An 18456-nucleotide genomic window follows, 5' to 3' on the forward strand; every position below is an offset into this window, starting at 1 on the left:
TGGCTTTAAACAGTGAGTCTGGCTCTGGTTAGAGAACTTTGGAGCATTTATGCTTCAGGAATTGAACTAATAGCCACCATTCCTACTTCTAGAACTGGAACCCAGGCTCATGGCTTATCCCTGTTCTGTACTGTGCATTTCTGGTCCATTTCTGGCCTATGAACATGTCCATTTCTTTTTGAATACAACTACTTCTAAATTTTTAAAAAAATTTTTTTTATAATGGACCATGTGTTTGTAGTAGAAGGAACAAATCAGAGGTCAAACTCATTGTGCCATTTTCACAAGTTACTAATGAACTTTCATGTGTATATTTTAATCTTTTCAATTTCTTTTTCTCTTGAGGACAAATATACATCTTCATGACCTATAACTCCTCTATGCAGATCAGATATCAGACAAATATAGTAGGTGCTAAAATCTTCTTAGTTTAATTGATTTTAGAATAGAAAAAAATCTTATTTTTAATCTTTTTTAAATTAGAGTGGACGTGATTTTTATTCATAAGGGCATTGTAAATATCAGAATATGTCAACATATATCTGTGTATATGTGTGTTTGAGTGTGTGTATAAATGTATATTTTTCATACCTGTTAAGGTTCCATTGGGTTTATTCACTTGTTTACATATATTCCTTCTGCTCCCAATCTGGCCAAGAATACCCTGAATGTGATTAAAACCGCTTTTTATTCCAGGATCCAGAAAGTAATCTGAAATTTCTAATGACACTTCTGGACTCTGCTACAAAGCTGCTTCTCCTCATATTTTCAATTGACTTTATTGCTTGAGTGTTTTTAACCTCTTACAAAATACAGATAGCCAGACTTACTCTGTGTAAGAGCTTGAGGGGAAACTAACTGGCCCACTGATGTTTTTATTTCTCATGATAGTGTTTCCATGTGGAAGTCAGTAGCTCAGGATCACATTGAGAGTCAGCTGGATGCTAAGGCCTTTGCTTCTTGTGTCTTGAACTTTGCAGAATTTGGAAGTCATCAGTGCAACTTCGCAGCTCATTCTTTAAAACCAGGAAGTTCTATATTTTCCTTGGCCTCCTTCTTCCAGCAAATATTAGAAGACGTCAATTCTCATCATGGGCTAATTATTCTTTTCTATTTGCCGGAACCGTAATTCAGTGGGAGCTATTCCTACCCAAGGAAATGAGAGGAGAAATTATATAATTGAGAATAATAGTTTGAAAGCCATGAATATTTAGAACCTTGTGCTAAGTCTGATATATACTAGCTTGGTGGTCTTCACTGGCAACTCACTGGAAAAAAAAGATTTTTCCCCACTTTTAAAATTGGATCATCATAAGACTAAATATTTTTGAATGACAATAATGAGCTAGCACCTTAGAAAAATGAGCCTATAGTGACTACCTTTCCAATTAAAAAGGTCATGATTTTAATTCAACTGGTTCTCAATTAGATAAATTTTAATATAGGAAAATTCGCATTTAATAAGAAATATTTGTAAGATTATATTCATTACTAATATTTACATTTAACTAACTGTGAACTAAATATTTTCAAGAGAATCATGATGGACCTGAATGAAGAGAAACCATAGTACTTTGTACTTAGTAATTTTAATTATTAATATTCTGACACCTTCAGTAAAGAAATTTTCCTAAGAAACATGAAATCTCAACACCATCAATTTGCTTAATAAAGCCTTTATTTATTGATGACAACCATGCAGGACGAACAAAAATTCTGAACTGTTAGCATTCCTGAGTTACACGATAGGTGATGAGAGATCTAGTACAATTTTTATAAATAAATGAAGCTTAAGAATTATGTTGAAAAACCAAAGATGGTGCTGGCCTTTACAAATATCTGATCCTTATTTTTGAAGTTGTTAGTTTGAAAGAGTGACAAAATATATAGAAATTATTTACTAGTCATTTTGGAACCAAAAATTCAAAACCCATTCTTTGTATTTCAGGCCCTCCAGGAAAACGAGGTAAGAGGGGCCGAAGAGGAGAATCTGGTAAGTCTCTCTTTCAGCAGCTCCGTGTCATTCAAGTTCTGCTTCGGTTCCCACATCTGTGCCTCCTAATTTATGAGTATTCCATTTTGTTGGCTGTTTTGTGCATGTGTGCATGTGTGTGTTTCAATCTTTGCTAGACCTAGAATTCCTTTTTTGTCTTCTGATTTTCATCAAATTTTAGGAAGGAGACATTTGCAAAATATTGTTCATTACAGTTTAAATAACCACTGGCACTCAGTCGGGACCTATTTACTGTGTCGCATCTGTGCTTTTAGTGTATAGTAAGGGGATTCTCAGCTGCACACAGTGTGGCAACATCACTCACACTTCCATCTTCATGGGTGATCAGAAAATGCAGTTTCTCTGTGAAAACGTCTGTGTTGGGACACCAGGGTACATCCTTGGAAGGCTTTATTGTTATTTTGGCCAAACGGTCTAATTTTGTCATTCTTTTACTCTTATTCTTTTCAAAATGTGAGAATTTTGGTTCCTCTCGTATAACCATGGACATTTAGTGATGACAGAAGACTTAGTAGTCAAGCTAGCATTTTCATTTTGTAGTTGAGGAAATGGAGGCCCAGAGTAGTCAAGACATTTGATCAAGGCCGTATAATTTTTTATGAGTAGAACATAAAATCCAAACAACTGTCCTGATGCCCACTTTAGTGAGTTCCTGCTTTAAGGACAAATCCCTATATGTAAAGTGAAACAGAAGAGTCCAATAAAACCTATTATTTTGAAACCGAGATATCCAAATGAGTGAGTTCACTTACTGTTTTACTTGTTTTATAAAGTCTAAGACCCTGAAAATGTAATTGACCATGTGAAGTCTTATCAGGCCATCACTTCTTCCTTGCAAGATAAGAGGAAGGTAACTGATTCTAGTGTTTGCTAAGAAATGTTATTTTCTCTAAGTATTTCTCAGTATTAAAAATGATCAGTTACTAAGGATTGAAACAGTAAAAATACTAATAGATCAAAAAGAGCAGAGTGGATTGACTTTTTTGGTCAAAGATGTAAAAGTAGAAAAGATTTAGGAAAATTCAATAATTTGGGTAGTGTACCTGCTTAATTACATGAAGAGTATTCTCGAAAGTTGTCATCGAACCTCACTGAATCTAAATAATTGGTATGTGTACAGGTATTCCCCTTACGTGCATAGTTTTATAGGAGAGGGTGCTTTATAAATTTGTTTTGAGGAAAAAAAATGATAAAACATTGGTAGAGTCAGATAATCACTAAATTGATATTTGTGTCAAAAGAAAGAGGATTGAAGGGGAAAAAAGTTAAAATTTCGTGCTTATAAAGAATTTTATAGAAAATATAAAAGTCAAGTCCTACCTTCCTGGTGTTTGAATTGAGCATATGGTATGTGAAATATTGAAATTTTCTTAGACTTTGTCAATGTTTTGATGAGAATACATAATTTTAAAGAAGCTTGTATAAACATTGGGACTTTAAAAAATAATATATTGACAATATTACTGAATGAAAAACATTCTTAGAACAAATAATGAGTACATTTCTGATTTAGCCATTTTACCAAACTCAAGTAAGACGTGTGTGCGCGCGCACACACACGCACACACACACACACACACACACACATATCAATTCTCTGTAACTGGTCTATCATAAATGACCAAAGATCCTCCTGATTCATATTTTATCAAAATTTTTAGGTATATAAATTAGACAGTCTTTGCTTAAGGTATATGAACATCTAATTCATAAAGAGGCCTCAGGGAATTCAAACATTCCTTGAAATTTTATGAAAAATTTTGTGTACATATAGATGTAAATGTATTTTTCTGATAAGGTGTCAAAGGGTTCATGATCTAACAAAAGATTAAGAATCCTTGTATTCTAAATGGCGTATGTTCCTTGCATTTTGCTGTTGATTGTGATGATGCTTTACTTAATCTTAATATTTTGCATATTCACTAATTCATCTCTCCCTTTTTCTTACCTTCTCCACTCCCCCACCCCCCACCATATAGGTCCTCCTGTAAGTATCTTTGCTGCATTTTGGCTCTTCTACGTTAATCGGGATCACGTATGTTAAAACTTGGTTAAAACATCAGAATATAGTCTGTATTTAGAAAAATATTACTGATCTTTAAAGAGTACTTAATTTTGAGAAATTATTATTTTTCAAGTACATTATTTTGTGATCATGTGATACATTGGAGTGCAATATGTGTCAACTAAAAATACTTTTATTCTTAACACCATCACAAACTTATTACTCTTTTGGGACTTTTGAAATAACTTATGAGGTTCCTGATATTAAATGCTTTTCCTGGAATTCTGAGGGTTTTTGCAAGCAAATCTCCAAGCTCTTTCGCACTTCTTTTTTCATCTGTTTAAACTTGGATCTGGACTCTTTGCATTTGCCCCATCCACCAAATGTAGATGGCAACATGATCGGGGAAATTATACCCTCCAGGGGCTTGGTCCAGCACTTCCCCCTTGGGCAACACTCCCTTTGAAGTCTGCTGGAGCTTTGCCTGCATAAAGAGCATGAGATAGTGCCCTTGGAGAGTTGCACTTTCTTTTTGCTTTCCTTGAGTAGGTCATAGCAGCAACATTCCAGTCTGCTTTGCACTCACAGGAACAGATTATCTTGTCAGCTTTGAGCTAGATGTGTTTTTAAGTAATATCCTGGATCTCTGTTTTCTGACCCCGTTGTTTGCACTGTGCACTGTACATCTACGGTAGCAGTGATCATTGGCCTTGAGATATTTTCTCATCCCAAATAGCTAGTTTGCTCCAAGGTTCACAGACTCCACACTGGCAACTTATCTAACAGGCTAGCATGGTCCATGGAGAGGGGCTTAGCCAATACTCATTTACTTTATTCAGAGGAAGCATTGGCTTCCAAATATCTTTTGCAGTCTTCCTGCCACATTCAAGGATGGAACATAAATCATGTTAGAAATGACTGTGCTTCTGTAACTGACATTCTGTTCTTACTTAATGCTGGGCAGATGGCATGCCCCAGGCCTCAAAGCCTGATTCTTTGGCTTCTTATTTAATACTCTGTCTTTAAAACCAGAAGCAAACCACTACTACCCAGAGGAAACTCTGGAGATTACAGCCAGACTAGAAGGTTCAAGGCCTCTCTTTGTGGATGGAGGTATTAGGCAGGGCAATAGGTAGTTAGAGTCATTTCTGCCTTATGGTGGCTTTCGGGATTCTAATATTTCCTCTGTGGCCTTTTGCACATTTAGGCAGCCATGTAGCTCTTTCTTCTTGTGGCTATTAGTTCAGGCTCTCAACCTAAAGATTTTAATTGTTCTTCCTTTTGTTGTTATATAAAAAGAGGACTGATGTATTAAGCCCCTAGTAGATGGTAGGAAATATTCTATGTGCCTAACACTCATACTTTCACTTTGTCTCATAAGTACCCTCTGATGTTACTATTTCCATTGTTCAGTAAGGAAACCGAGGCTCATAGAGGTTATCGATGGTCACACAGCCAGAGAGTGTTTGCAAAGCTGGATTTCAATTAGATATGTCTGATTATAAATGTTTTCTGCTTATCGCATTATCGTGATTCCTTATAAATTATAAGCATGTTATATGAATCAGTGGTACACAGGATTGGAAGACCATAGGTCAAATAATATTCTGTGATATAAATAATTACATAAATAAAAGCATGGCCAAAAACTATGAAGTAGCTAATCTATAAAACAAGTATTAATACTGCCCCATCTCAACTGCATTTTAAAGAAATTATACTGTGTGTGGCAAATTGCTTCAAATCCAAGAAACAAGGTATAATCGTGAATTTTCATATAATCATGACTAATTCAAGTTGCTCACATTTGACAAAATGAAAAACAATTGATTGTGAAAAAGTGAATATATATTATGCTGTCTTTACTAATACAATGGAGTCTTGCCATAGTGCTTGGGACCCCATATCGGAAGGGCCTTTATGACTGAAATACCTTGTAATGAAATCCTCTTAAGTCTTCAGTTCTTTTTTTTTTTTTAATTAAGTTTATTGGGATAACATTGGTTAATGTAATTATATAATTTTTAGGTGTACATTATCATTTGACATCTGTATATTCTGTTATGTGTTTACCACACAAAGTCCAGTTTTCTTCAGCTACCGTATATTTGATCCCCTTTACCCACTTCTCCTTCACCCTGCCCCCCTATAATTGACCCCCTTTACCCTGTCTACCTCCCCGCTCCTCTCCTACTCCACTAGTAACCACTACTCTATAGTGCTCTGGTAACCACTAGTCTATTGTCCATGGCCATGAGTCTCAGTTTGTTTGTCCTGTTCATTTGTTGCTTTTAGGTTTATATCCCACATATAAGTGATATCATGTGATTCTCACCTTTTTCAGTCTGGCCTATTTTGCTTAGAATGATTTTCTCGAGGTCCATTTGGGTTTTTTGCAAATGGCAATATTTCAACTCTTCTTATGGCTGAGAAATATTCCATTGTATATATGTACCACAGCTTCTTTAGCCAATTATCTATTGTAGGACACGTCAGTTGCTTCCATGCCCTGGCCACTGTGAAAATGCTGCTATGAACATTGGTGTGCAAATATCTTTTCAGATATGGAGCAACGTAAAAGTTGGGGGTGGATTTGTAAGAAGAATAGGGTACTGACAGACCATGAGCCTTAACCCCCCACACTTACTTCATAACTTCATTGATAATGAGGGTGTTTTATCTTTAAGCACTTACAAAATCTTTAAGCACCAAGAAACACTATCATACTTTTTCTTACTGTTTCTCATATTGCTGAGTGACTTCATTACCTTATATTGGGTCCAGGGTGACCTTCTCAACTAGAAATTACTCTGGATATCTATCTTATTTCACATTCACAATGGTTTCAGATGAAAGTATAATTTTTAGCAATACTTCTGTGAAAAAAATGACTAACACTTTTAGAGTTACTTTTATGAGATTTGAAGAGTGAGAAACTGCTATTCTTATGGTGGAAAACATGACTAAAACACAAACGTGAGAGTTTAAGGATGAATCCTTTCTCTCTCAAAGGTACTTGGCAGATGAAATAAGAGAGAGCTAGAAGAGTGTTTCTTTTTTAGGTTAAAAATGAACAAAACAGGTAGCACAGGAAGTCAGAATTACTATAAAGGAACCTCCTAGTTTTAAAGTCTTTGCTATTGGTTGCTAGTTGGCCACCTGCATACCTGTCTAATACCCAGTCTACAAACAAATGGGGTGTCATATCACTTCTTCCTGTTTGACTTTCTTGTGACCAAATACTTAGTCATGTTGCTGAATTCCTAGGGCTGTCTGCCTATGCAGACCTATAAATATCTTATGGGACAAATTAGGGAAGTTATTATATGACTTCTGTGGATCCGTGAGGCAATAACTAGCCATAGTCAGGAAAGCCGCTTGAAAATAACATGCTATTAGAAAGCAGCTTGGATACATTTTTTTTGGTTAAGATTATGAACAAGGTCAAATGAGTGTTTTAAGCATACATTATTGTTTTATCATGAATAGCTAAGTATTTAATAATCTTTGTCAGTATATGATTGCAGAGAAGGTCTCGATGTCCCATTTCTTCCAAACTAGCTATTTAAAATGCTATGATTTTTTTTTTTTATACCAAGAGTGCTTCCTGCTTAATTTTTGATCATGTGGATACCATAAAGTTGGCCTACATTTGGCCTAAGTTAACTAAGTGACATGTTTGATCTGAGTTGGGTCCTGAACTATAATATAGAAAGAATTCTCTCTTTGTTGAATAAACGTTAACTCTTGCTTTGGTGGAATTAAAAAGACATCAAGCAGTATAATCTAAAGTGTCCCAAGTTTCCTAAATATTCTTAAGGGGGATTTTAAATTATTCTGTATGATACTGTTAATGCACTTTTTATTTTCACGGGGCTTCATGCTTCCTTAAGATTTGCTTAGGCTTAAATAAAATAAAACCTTTTCTTGTTTTCATATTTGCTAATATTTTCAATCTCAAAAAATATATCTAGTTTTTATTTCTGCAGAATATTTTATAATAATATACTTCTGTACAGTCATGGAAATGAATAAAGGATAGACTCATAGGATACAGTGGCAGAAGTGACTTTAAAATATTATTAATAATTAGTTTATACAGTTATTTAAAATACAGTGTCCATTCATTCACTGATTTATTCATCAAACTCATAGGAGTATCCAACACGTGCTATACCCTCTGCAATGTGTGATGAGGATAAAATAGCAAATAAGACATAGCCACTGTCTTCAAAGACCTTAGAGTCTTAACAAGAACGAAACAAAACAAAACAAAAACACAGCGATACTATATGAGAAGTATGCTCAGGATATGTTGAGATACAATGGGAGATAAGTAGAGGATTAAATAACCCAGATTTGGATGAGGAGAGAGTCAGGGATGCTTCTGGATCTAAGTCAGAGCCTGTCAAAGTGAAAAATCTAAATAGTGCATTGTTTTCAGGGAGGCTTGCATTTTCAAAGCCTTTGAGACTCCAGAAAGAATAGCATTTGGGGAAACTGCATATGAAATAGATTGAAATGTAAAGTTCAGGGAGATTAGGATTAAGTAGAAAGAGCAGAGACTGTACTAGGATGAGGCTGTGAAGGACCTTCCATGCCTTGTTATGTAATTATCCTAAAAGTGTACAGCGTCTGAAGGATTTAAGAAGAGGTAGCATGGTCAGACAAACATTTGATGAAGATAGCTCATTTTAAAGGACAGGAAGTGGGTAAAAGGAGAAAGAGAGATATTAGGGTATTGTTGCAGTTATTTAAAAGTAAAATGACAGAGAGATAATGAATGAAAAATGTTCAGGTGGTATTGATGAGGTAGAAATGGCAGAAACGTGTGACTAGATATAGGGGTGAGAAGGAGAGAGAAGCGGGGGTGATCCTCAGGTCTTGCTCTGAAGAATAAGTAGTACGGACCACTGGGATAGAGAATAAAGAAAGAAGGAGTTTGGGTAGGGGATGATGCTGAGGTCTCATGTGGAGTGGTTGAGTTTTAGATGCACATGGTACATACGTATGGAAACATCTAGTAGCCAGTTGGCTAAATTGATATTCTCAGGGGAGAGGTCTGAGCTGGAGTCACAGCTTTAGGAATCATTAAAGTATAACTGGTTGTTGAAGTGATTGAAGCAGATCAGGCACTCAGCTCGTAAAACATAAAACCGCCCTTCCCCCAAGAGTTTATCATTTAAGAAGTAGGTGGAAAAATTGAAGCCTTTAAAGGAAACTGAGATGGAGTACATAGAAAGGGGAAGGAGAATTAAGACATAACTACTGTCAGGGGGACACAAAGGAGAAATTCTCAAAATGAAGAGAGCGGTAAACAGTGTCAGGTATACTCTAAAATGGCAACTAGGATAAAGAATGAAAAGTGTCCACTGTGTTTACCAGTAAAAAAGGCCTTGGTGCTGCTTTTCAGAACCCCCTCATGCTCATTAATTAACATCGCCTTGTTCCCTGACTGTGGTCTATACCTCTCGGCCACTTGACCCAGTGTGGGGAAAATGAATGTAAATACAGATCGACCACAGCTGGAAAATTCATGTATCCTCAGGACAGCGCATTTTATTAAAATGTCTCTTTTGATTATTCCCTCAGTGTGAAATAAGATGTATAGCGTTTGGATGGAAGATACATACACCCAGTGCCAAGTTGTACCTCACAGCTTATGAGCACAAAGGGAGGTCTCCTGTTTAGTTTCTTTCTCCTTCCCTTATTTCATTTCTTAAATTAATTTTAAAAAATAGTTTCTGTCTCACACAGCTTCTTATCTGGTTGAAAAGAAAAGTCCTCACCCGTTTTTGCTATTGATTAATAATACAAATCATCGTATGCTTAAAATTCTAAATGAGTGAGCCAGATAGTCACAGTACTAGTTCAGAAAGAGGAAATTTCATTAAGCATATGAATGGCTAGGAAAATTGGAAGTTGAACGGAGACTTGAAAGATGAGAAATAATTGCATCAGTGAAGAGAAATAGGGTAGCCTGAGAGGTGGTAATGAGCCATCGGAGAGGCCAAGGTATCTGGAGTGGGCGGTTCTTGATAGAAATAGTAGAGGTTATCCTGGGACAATTGGTCAGGATTCCATGTGGGGAGCCTTGAATGCCAGACTTAGCAGTTTGCATTTTATATTATAATAGAAAAAGGTATAGTCAGCTGATAAGCAATAAATGAAAGCCTATTTAGAATGGCTGGTCTGTAAGTGATTTTCAGGATAGCTGCTGGAAGCACCCTAAAGAAAGACTAGGCTGGTTTAAAGGCGTGCATAGGATGAACTTCATCTAAGCAAGTTACCAAGGAAGAGTTCTAGGACTTATAGAATGAATAGGAATAGTGAGCCAGCAGAGAAGTGAGACAGTATAGGATACTGCAGGAATTGCAATTCAAAAAACGGAGACTTTTATAGGGGAAAAGATTTCGATATTTGAATTTAAGTTATTGGTAACACATCTAAGTGGAGATATTCATTGACTTTGAAAGATAACAAAGTCGTCTCATTGTGACCAAAAATGATCGTTCACTTGGGGCTATATTCTCCCTACACCGAATTGCTGGCATGGGTAGAGTGCAGATGCTCCTGTAAAATAGCAAACAGATAAAGACAGAAGAATTCACTGGGTTTTCCAATAAAAATAGCCTTGACATTTGTATTAGTCAGGGTTCTCCAGAGAAATAGAGCTAATGGAACATCTACATACATAGATTTATTTTAGGGAATTGGCTCTCATGATTTCGGGAGCTGGTCAGTCCAAAATCTGTAGAGCAGGCTAACAGGCTGAAAACAGACGGAGTTTCTATGTTATAGTCTTCAGGCAAAATTATTTCTTCTCTGGGAAACCTCAATTTTTGCTCTCAAGGCCTTCGGCTGAATAGATAAAAGCCCACCCACATTACCAAGGATAACCGGCTTTACTTAAAGATAACTGATTATAAATGTCAGTCACATTTATAAAATATCTTCACAGCTACATCTAGACTAGTGTTTGATCAAACAGCCAGGCACCTAAGCTTAGCCATGTTGACACAAAAGTACCCATCATGTTAGTGTTTTCAGATAAGTACCTCTTCAAGCTGAACTTCTTCAGATCCCTGCCGAACATGCACAAGTATACTCTCCCACTTTTCCTTTATTACTGTCTTCTATCTTCTCTGGAAATCCTCCCTCCTTCCAGCCTTTCCTCGATTGAGCTTTTGTATTCCATGTACTTAGCTTTATAGCTTTGGCTGTAATGTGTAAATATGCATTCTTCACTTGACAGTCATTCTTCACTATTAATTATGCAGTACGTTTAATTGGAAGTTAGAGATCAAATCTCTTTCGTAGAGATCTTTTGATGCTGCAACTCTGTGAAGTAGGTAGGGCTGGTAGTATTGCTCTGTTTTATTCACTAGCTGTAAATGGGGCTCAGAGAATGGAAATGACATACTTGGAGCACATGGCGCAGAAGTGCAGGTGGGCAGCACTAAGCTCTAGAATGTTTATATTGCTCTTTCTGTAGCACATAAATACAGACCTGCAAACTTTTTAGAGAAAGGCAGCAAGAGAATCTTTCCTACTTGACATAATTGAGGATAAAACACATTTGAGAAAAACTGGCATTTGGAACCTATGTAAAAGAAAGCATTTGATGACAGCATTTCTGCTTTCCAGAGCCCACATCCAAATTCAGGAAAAGGACAAAAATGGAGCAGCAGGGACTGGCCAGGGACTGAGGTGAGCATGAGTCAGTAGAACCAAGGGCTGCAGATCAAACCAGAGAGGCAAGAGACTTGCTCTTTCTAATCACAGCTCCACCGTGCTCTCTTTTCCTTCTAGCTTTTGACCTGTCGCACCTTCCAGGATTCTATGGAAAGAGAGTAGAGATAGGAAAACTAGGACATCTATACAAAGTGGCTGAATCACTACTTCCTTTTATTAATAAACAAATGAAATCCATATTTGTGTAGCTAGCCCACAGAAAAAGAAGGGGAATTTTTGGCAGGCACAGTAGAAACCCAATCTGGAAACTACAAATTTAAAAACAATTATTTTAAATTTTGTATCACAAACTTCCTTTTGGAGGCTTCCGTTAACTACATCTATGTTAGATATTCTTCTGGGAGTAGAAATATAAGCACTCCAGAGCTTTGTGCTGCCCAGAGCCATGGATTTTATAGGACACATGAAAGCATAGTTCAGTCCTGTATTGCAGACACGGTCTTTTGTTCTGATATATAATTTCATTCAACAGTAGTAGACACACGTACTTTGTCTCTTGATTTGCAGTTTTGGGAACAATTTCAACTTGTTCCCTTCCAGAGCACATTATTAACAACCAATTGGCATACAGTTTCAGGCTTTTTCGCAGGTGAGAATGAAAATTGAAAGAATGGATTAGAGAGTTCTCTGCAGGCACCCTGGATAATTTATCGCCCTTCTGTTGTAATGGCTGAATGTATATATCTTTCGCCATATGTAGCCTTCTATTTAGACTTCTAATCAATGGTAAAGAATAAGAACTGGTTTTTAAAAACCATCCCTTGGAGTGGAACTAATCAGCTTGCGGTTTCCTTTCAGGTACTCTGACCATTATCCAATATGCCCTATATATCCTCAGACAGGAAATGACCTAGACTTCCATTTCCAGTTGTGGGGTTATTTATCCTGATGCCCCCCTCTAAGTTCACCCAACCCTCTACTTTGCATATTAAAGTTAAGCCTCTAATCATTGATACTCCATGTCCGTCTGGAAAGTTGATCTGGCTTTGCGATTACATACAAACTTACTTTGTACATTATATGGCATGAGTTGAAAAGAAACTATTTTTGAATTCTTGCATTGTTTACCAGTTTGAAAGTTGTGTGAAAGATGAGGATTTATTCCTTTGCCTGACTAGATCCCCTGGGTTTTATTTGTTAAGAATGTTATTTTCCCATAGGCATTAACTGCCCTGTTTAGAGGGGGAAATTTTCCCTATTTTATCTTTAGTTCGGTGATGTTAGTAGAGTTTAGGAGGACAGACTTTGCAGAGACTTTGCATAAACAAACTGATGGCAATTTCAGATTTTTGGAACATTTTGAACAAAATGAAAAATTGCTTGACCTCGTATCAAATATCGTAATTTGTAAAAAACTCACTACAGAAATTACATATTCCCTATAACATGAAGTTTCCTATGTGCATATAAATAATCAAAACCACAGGGCAAATGAGTTTGGGTTGGGAAACCGCCTCCTATTCATCATTGTGAGGAAGGAAAGCTTTTATTTTGTCACTAAAAAGTATCATTGAAGAGTAGGCAGTTTCTTTCATTCCTATTCATTTCTAGAACTTTTCATTACTTTCTAGAAACTCAAATAACTAAAGCACCTTGCTCATTTTCTAGGCTGTGTTCTATTAACAATAGAAAGCTTTCGTTCATGTAAATTATTACTGAAAATTGACCTGTCTTCTCTCACTACAGTGGTAGGAACTCAATCTGTTGCCCTAAAGTACAGTGATTGCCAAGATGTAACCTACTTTAGTGCTTTCAGTAATTTGTAACACCCTTATGTTGTCAGTAAATTGGACTCCATGGACAATATAAGCATTCCCTTTGGGAGGAGTTTTGATAACAGACAAAGGTGAGGTTTCTATTAGAATATTTCTTGTTTGGGAGTTGAAAGTCAGCGTCATTTCAGGTGTGAAATGTTTTCTTGCTGCATTCTTGCTTTCGTTCACTGACAGTAGCTACGTCAGGTGGCTTACTAAAAACCAATATGATAATTCTCTTTTAAAAAGACATCTCTTTTGTTACATATTTGTTCTTAGCTTGTCTCGCTCCATGCTGGCTAGCCTTTCAAATACATTAGGATACCAAGAATGGTATCTAAATAGTATCCTAAACTACAGAACTCAAAGTTCTTACTTATAAACTATAACCAAAACAAGGTAAATGTGGTTTGTCCTTTTCTATAAAGCCCAGTAATTAAATATATGTACTTATGTAAAACTAACTTCTTCTCTAACATCCAAATATATATTATAGGATATTAAATGCCCCAAAGTAGAGTCCCAAATTCTAATATTTGGCATAAAGGCTTTTAATTTCTTTCTAACAAATTGAGAAATGATGCATCTGTAGCAACTGACCAATATATTGACTTTTTAGTCAGAATGTCTTGTATCTCAACTTTTTCTGCTAAAAAGAAAAAAAAACTTTTTTAAAGAAGCATCTTTTTTTGATATTTTTATCTTCAAATCATAGAAAACCTCGAAGTAACATGAAATACAAGAAGTGTAGAATTTTAGTTGGCGGGAAGATCAGAGATTAAATCTAAGTGTTCTCTTTGTTTTTTAAATTAATGGATTAAAAGTGGAGCCCGAAAAGTAATTCAAAGGAAGACATCGTCACACTGACATTGAACTATTCTGAGTTGAGAGAGTGGACATTTGAATAATGGTATATAGTATGTTTTCTCTAAATTAATTTATTTTAAGGAAATATTTTTTAAATGCTCCATATTCTAAAACGTTCAATTCATCAAAGTCATTATATCACATCTGTTACAAAGATTCATCTCTTGCTGAACTATAGCCAACTAATTTTCCAGAAATGATATTTTTCACAGTTTATTGTGTTCTCATCATCATGGTGTAAACCACATCAAATATATTTCAAGTGATGCTCAAGATGAATTAGCCACCTGCATTCTGTTTCTACATATGGAGTTTCAGTTTCTTAAGAGAAATAGTTTTTAGGTAAAGATGTCTTTCAGGTATCAACAGCCATGAAGTTTTACATTTTTGTTTTTTAAACACTTGTGTGATTAGGAAATAGAATAACAGCGTGAAGGAAATATATTTCCTACTTTTAAGTAGTATTATCTTTTAATTACTTGAGTTAAACCTCAAAACATTGTTAATCTTTAATTGCTTATTTTATACCTTGATTTAAATGTAAATAGAGTTAAGAGAAATTTAAGAGATCTATTAACAATTGAATTGAATTAAAATATTTGAATAATTTAACATTACTTATAAACTTTGATTGTATTGCTCTTTTAGATTCAAATCTTATTTAGACAAGATTACTATTTATGCAAGTGAAAAAAATAAAAATTTATTATAAAATGACATAAGATTAAATGGTATGTTTGTCAAAAAAGGATATTGCTGCAAAAACAAATTATCTTTTTTTCTACAATCGCTATAAGAAAACTGATTCCACAGTATTGTAAATGGGTTTAATATTTCTCATTCTTTATCTATATGTGGTTTTTATGGAATGGTCAGAAATATTTATAAACTTGGGAAATGTCTATACCAGAAAAAACAAAAAGTAAGTTAAACTCTATTCTCTAAGATCACAAAGCAAAGAAGTTTCAAATTTATTGTTTCTTTCAAAAATTTGACACTCTGAACCATAGTTTGGTTGAATTGACCTCTCTCTTCTGACTGGGACTGCTTGTCGTTGTTTCTGCCTGCAGTCGCAACATGGCCGTACAAATAGGGGGGCCAGATTCCACAGTACACAGATTGTTCATGTGGGAATATGCACCAAAAGCCTGCCCTCTGGCATCAATGAAAAAGCCTCCCTCTGCTTAATGGCAGAACCAGGTCTCTTGACTTCCTTTGTGAATAAGGACAGTACTACATAACTCTCATGTCCTAGTTCATGCTTCACGCACCTCTACATTCTGTGCGCGTGTGCGTGCATGTGCACGTGTGTGAACTGAACTGAAACTTTTCCTCGAACTCTCCTTTCAATGAGAAAAAAATAAATGACTGAGGTTTGCAGTTTGTCAAAAGCTTTGAAAAGATTGCTTTTGCAGACTTTGTTCCTGGAGGTTTGTACTGCCTCTTTACCCCTTTAAGAGGAACCTGGTGGGATAACCTAATTTACTTCATGCACACCAATTATTAATACAAATGTGTACCTTGGCCTACTTCCTTTCACTTAAACAATTTCAGGGATGGTCGGTCAGCCATGCTCCAGGCAGGACACAGAACCATTCATGCATGGGAGCTTGTGCTTTATTCTCTCCCCAGCAGGCTTCAAGCATGCTGTGGCTACAGCCCACGAATGCTATGTTTTATCCCTCAGCAGTTATTTCGAATCTTTCAGAAAGAACCTGCCGAGCCTCATCAATAGAGGTAATTTATTCAGTGGCTCTGAAATGCTAAGTTATATTTCCTGTCTCAACTGAGAACATTTATATCATAGAATAAATATAATGTATTCAGTATCCCCTTGAAGATTACATTACAGTATCTATTTAGTCTGAGCATCATTAATTGTATAACATCTGTTAAAATAAATAAAGATGGTTTATTTTTCAATATAATCAATTTTATTGCAGAGAGAGGAGAGAACTGTAACTAGTTTTCACAATCTGAGCCTTTGTTAATGGTCTTCCAGTTGCTTGGGAAGGAAAAGCCCAGTAAAGGGTGAGAATCTGAGAATGTATTCACTTTTGGCGTTGTTTGTGACTGACTGCAAGCTCCCTTGTTGAAGTGTCCGTCCCTTATTTTTATCTTGTTCCACTAGCATCACCACTGTGCCTGGAATTTCATAGGTTGATTAAATAAAAATTTATATAATGACGATTTAAGAAAAACAAAACTTTATTGGATGCCCTTCACTGTCTAAGGTGCGATATAGCATAATAGTTAAAGAATGTGGGCTCCGGAATCTGATGGACCTGAATTTAGATCTCCATAATTCCACTTACTAGTTGTATGATCTTGGGCAAATCACTCAACCTCTCTCTGTCTCAGTTTCCATAACTGTAAAATGGACTAATAATGACTAATAATGGTACCTATAAAGTACACAAAACAAACATCACAATGTCTGGCATATTGTAACAGCATTGTGTTAGCTGTTCAAGGAGCATACTGTTTAATAGGAGAGAGAAGATAGCAATAGCTATCATGTTAGACAGAATGTAATGTCATTAAAGTATTAAGAAAATAATCTGTAGATATTCAGAAGACATCAAGTTCCCATCTCCTGTAGGAAAGCAAGCAAATCTTTGTGGAAGAGGTGAATGCCCTAAAAGCTTGGATGGGATTTTGACAAGTAGAAAGGACACCTGAGCAGGAACACAGGTGTGCTAGGGCTAGGGAGCCTGTAGCAACTGGAAATTATAAGGGTTGAGCGTCTCTCTAGAGGCTGAGCCAAGGTCTTTAACTGCTGGGTGTGAACCCTAATTTGGTTAAAATGAGGTGTCATTAACTTTGATAGAGTGAAAGTGAAGTTTTAAAATTTGGTCAGTCTATCCCACTGGAACTGCCTGAGTGTTCTAAGCACTGTATTTCTTCCTCTAGCATTTCAGCAGCACTTAGCTTACGTAGCCACTGTAACACTTACAATTTTGTGACTTGGTTGGTAAAGTTTATTTGGCCTTATTACAGAAAATGTAGGAGTGAGCGATTCATATACATTCAATGGTAGCTCATCACAAACAATGTCAATGATTGTAGGAAAATTCAGAGTATTTTAGGCAACATATTTTGCATAATCACTTTATACATTTTAGTGATTTTTGAGTCACTAAATAATATTGATGACATTATATTTATTATTGTTATACTATGTTTTTGAGACTGTATTTCTGTAATTAAGCCTAAAGAGAAAGAAACATAAAATAGCTAAAATAAAAGCGTGTTTTAAAAAACAGTTAAAACAATAATGGTAAAAACTATAATAATAGACCAATACATTAGACATTCTATTAATTGATAAAAGCATTGATACAATTGAACTTATTAAATATAGTTTAGTGGGAATATCATAAATATAATGCATAAGGAATAACAAATGTATCCGACAAAGATGTGGAAAACACTGTCCCACAGCCTCACTTCCTTCTGTAACAGATTAGATGCATGGTCCATTATTATAATCATGCTCTTCTGTACTCCTGCAACCCCTTCACCCTCTGCTTCTGTCCTGTCCAGCGGAAACCCTAAGCCTGGTTAAATACAACTCATTCTCTGCTCTGTGCCTGAACCCATATCGCTGAATGTGGGTGAAGAAAAACAACCCTGTTAACTGGCTTCATTTTAAATTCACAACCACTATCTCAGGAGGATCCATGGTGCTGCCCATGCCTGAAATCCATGTCCATAGTTTCTCAGCTATTTCAAACCCTTTCTGGCTCCTGAGTCCCCCAGCATCTCCCCTCCCATTTAACTTTGTTTCTTATTTTCCCGAGAAAGTGGAAGCAATTAGAGTATAAATTCTATATATTCCTGTCACCAAGTCTGGTCATTTATTCAGATCTGTATCCTCCTTTCTCCCTGTAATAAGGGATCGATTTCCCCTTTGTTACTGTGTTTGAGCCGATCCCCTCTGCCTTGCTCTAGGTCATTGCTCTTGCAGTTGCCTCCCTCACATATCATCATTTTTTTCCTCTCTGTGGGATAATTCTATTAGCATAAAATAAATCCCTAATATCTTCCTTATTAAAAAA

At 36.0% G+C, this 18456-nt stretch overlaps 1 protein-coding gene across 1 annotated transcript in view; it reads left to right on the forward strand.

The window, feature by feature from the left end:
• The window catches only part of COL25A1 (collagen type XXV alpha 1 chain), a 387771-nt gene that overhangs the window by 211135 nt on the left and 158180 nt on the right, over positions 1-18456 (forward strand). The window contains 2 exon segments of the mRNA XM_036227627.1: positions 1949-1993; positions 3994-4001. Of these exon segments, the coding sequence (XP_036083520.1) occupies positions 1949-1993; positions 3994-4001 (53 nt within the window).

Source organism: Rousettus aegyptiacus, unplaced genomic scaffold (genome assembly GCF_014176215.1).
Source record: "Rousettus aegyptiacus isolate mRouAeg1 unplaced genomic scaffold, mRouAeg1.p scaffold_m13_p_10, whole genome shotgun sequence".
NCBI classification, from domain to species: Eukaryota; Metazoa; Chordata; class Mammalia; order Chiroptera; family Pteropodidae; genus Rousettus; species Rousettus aegyptiacus.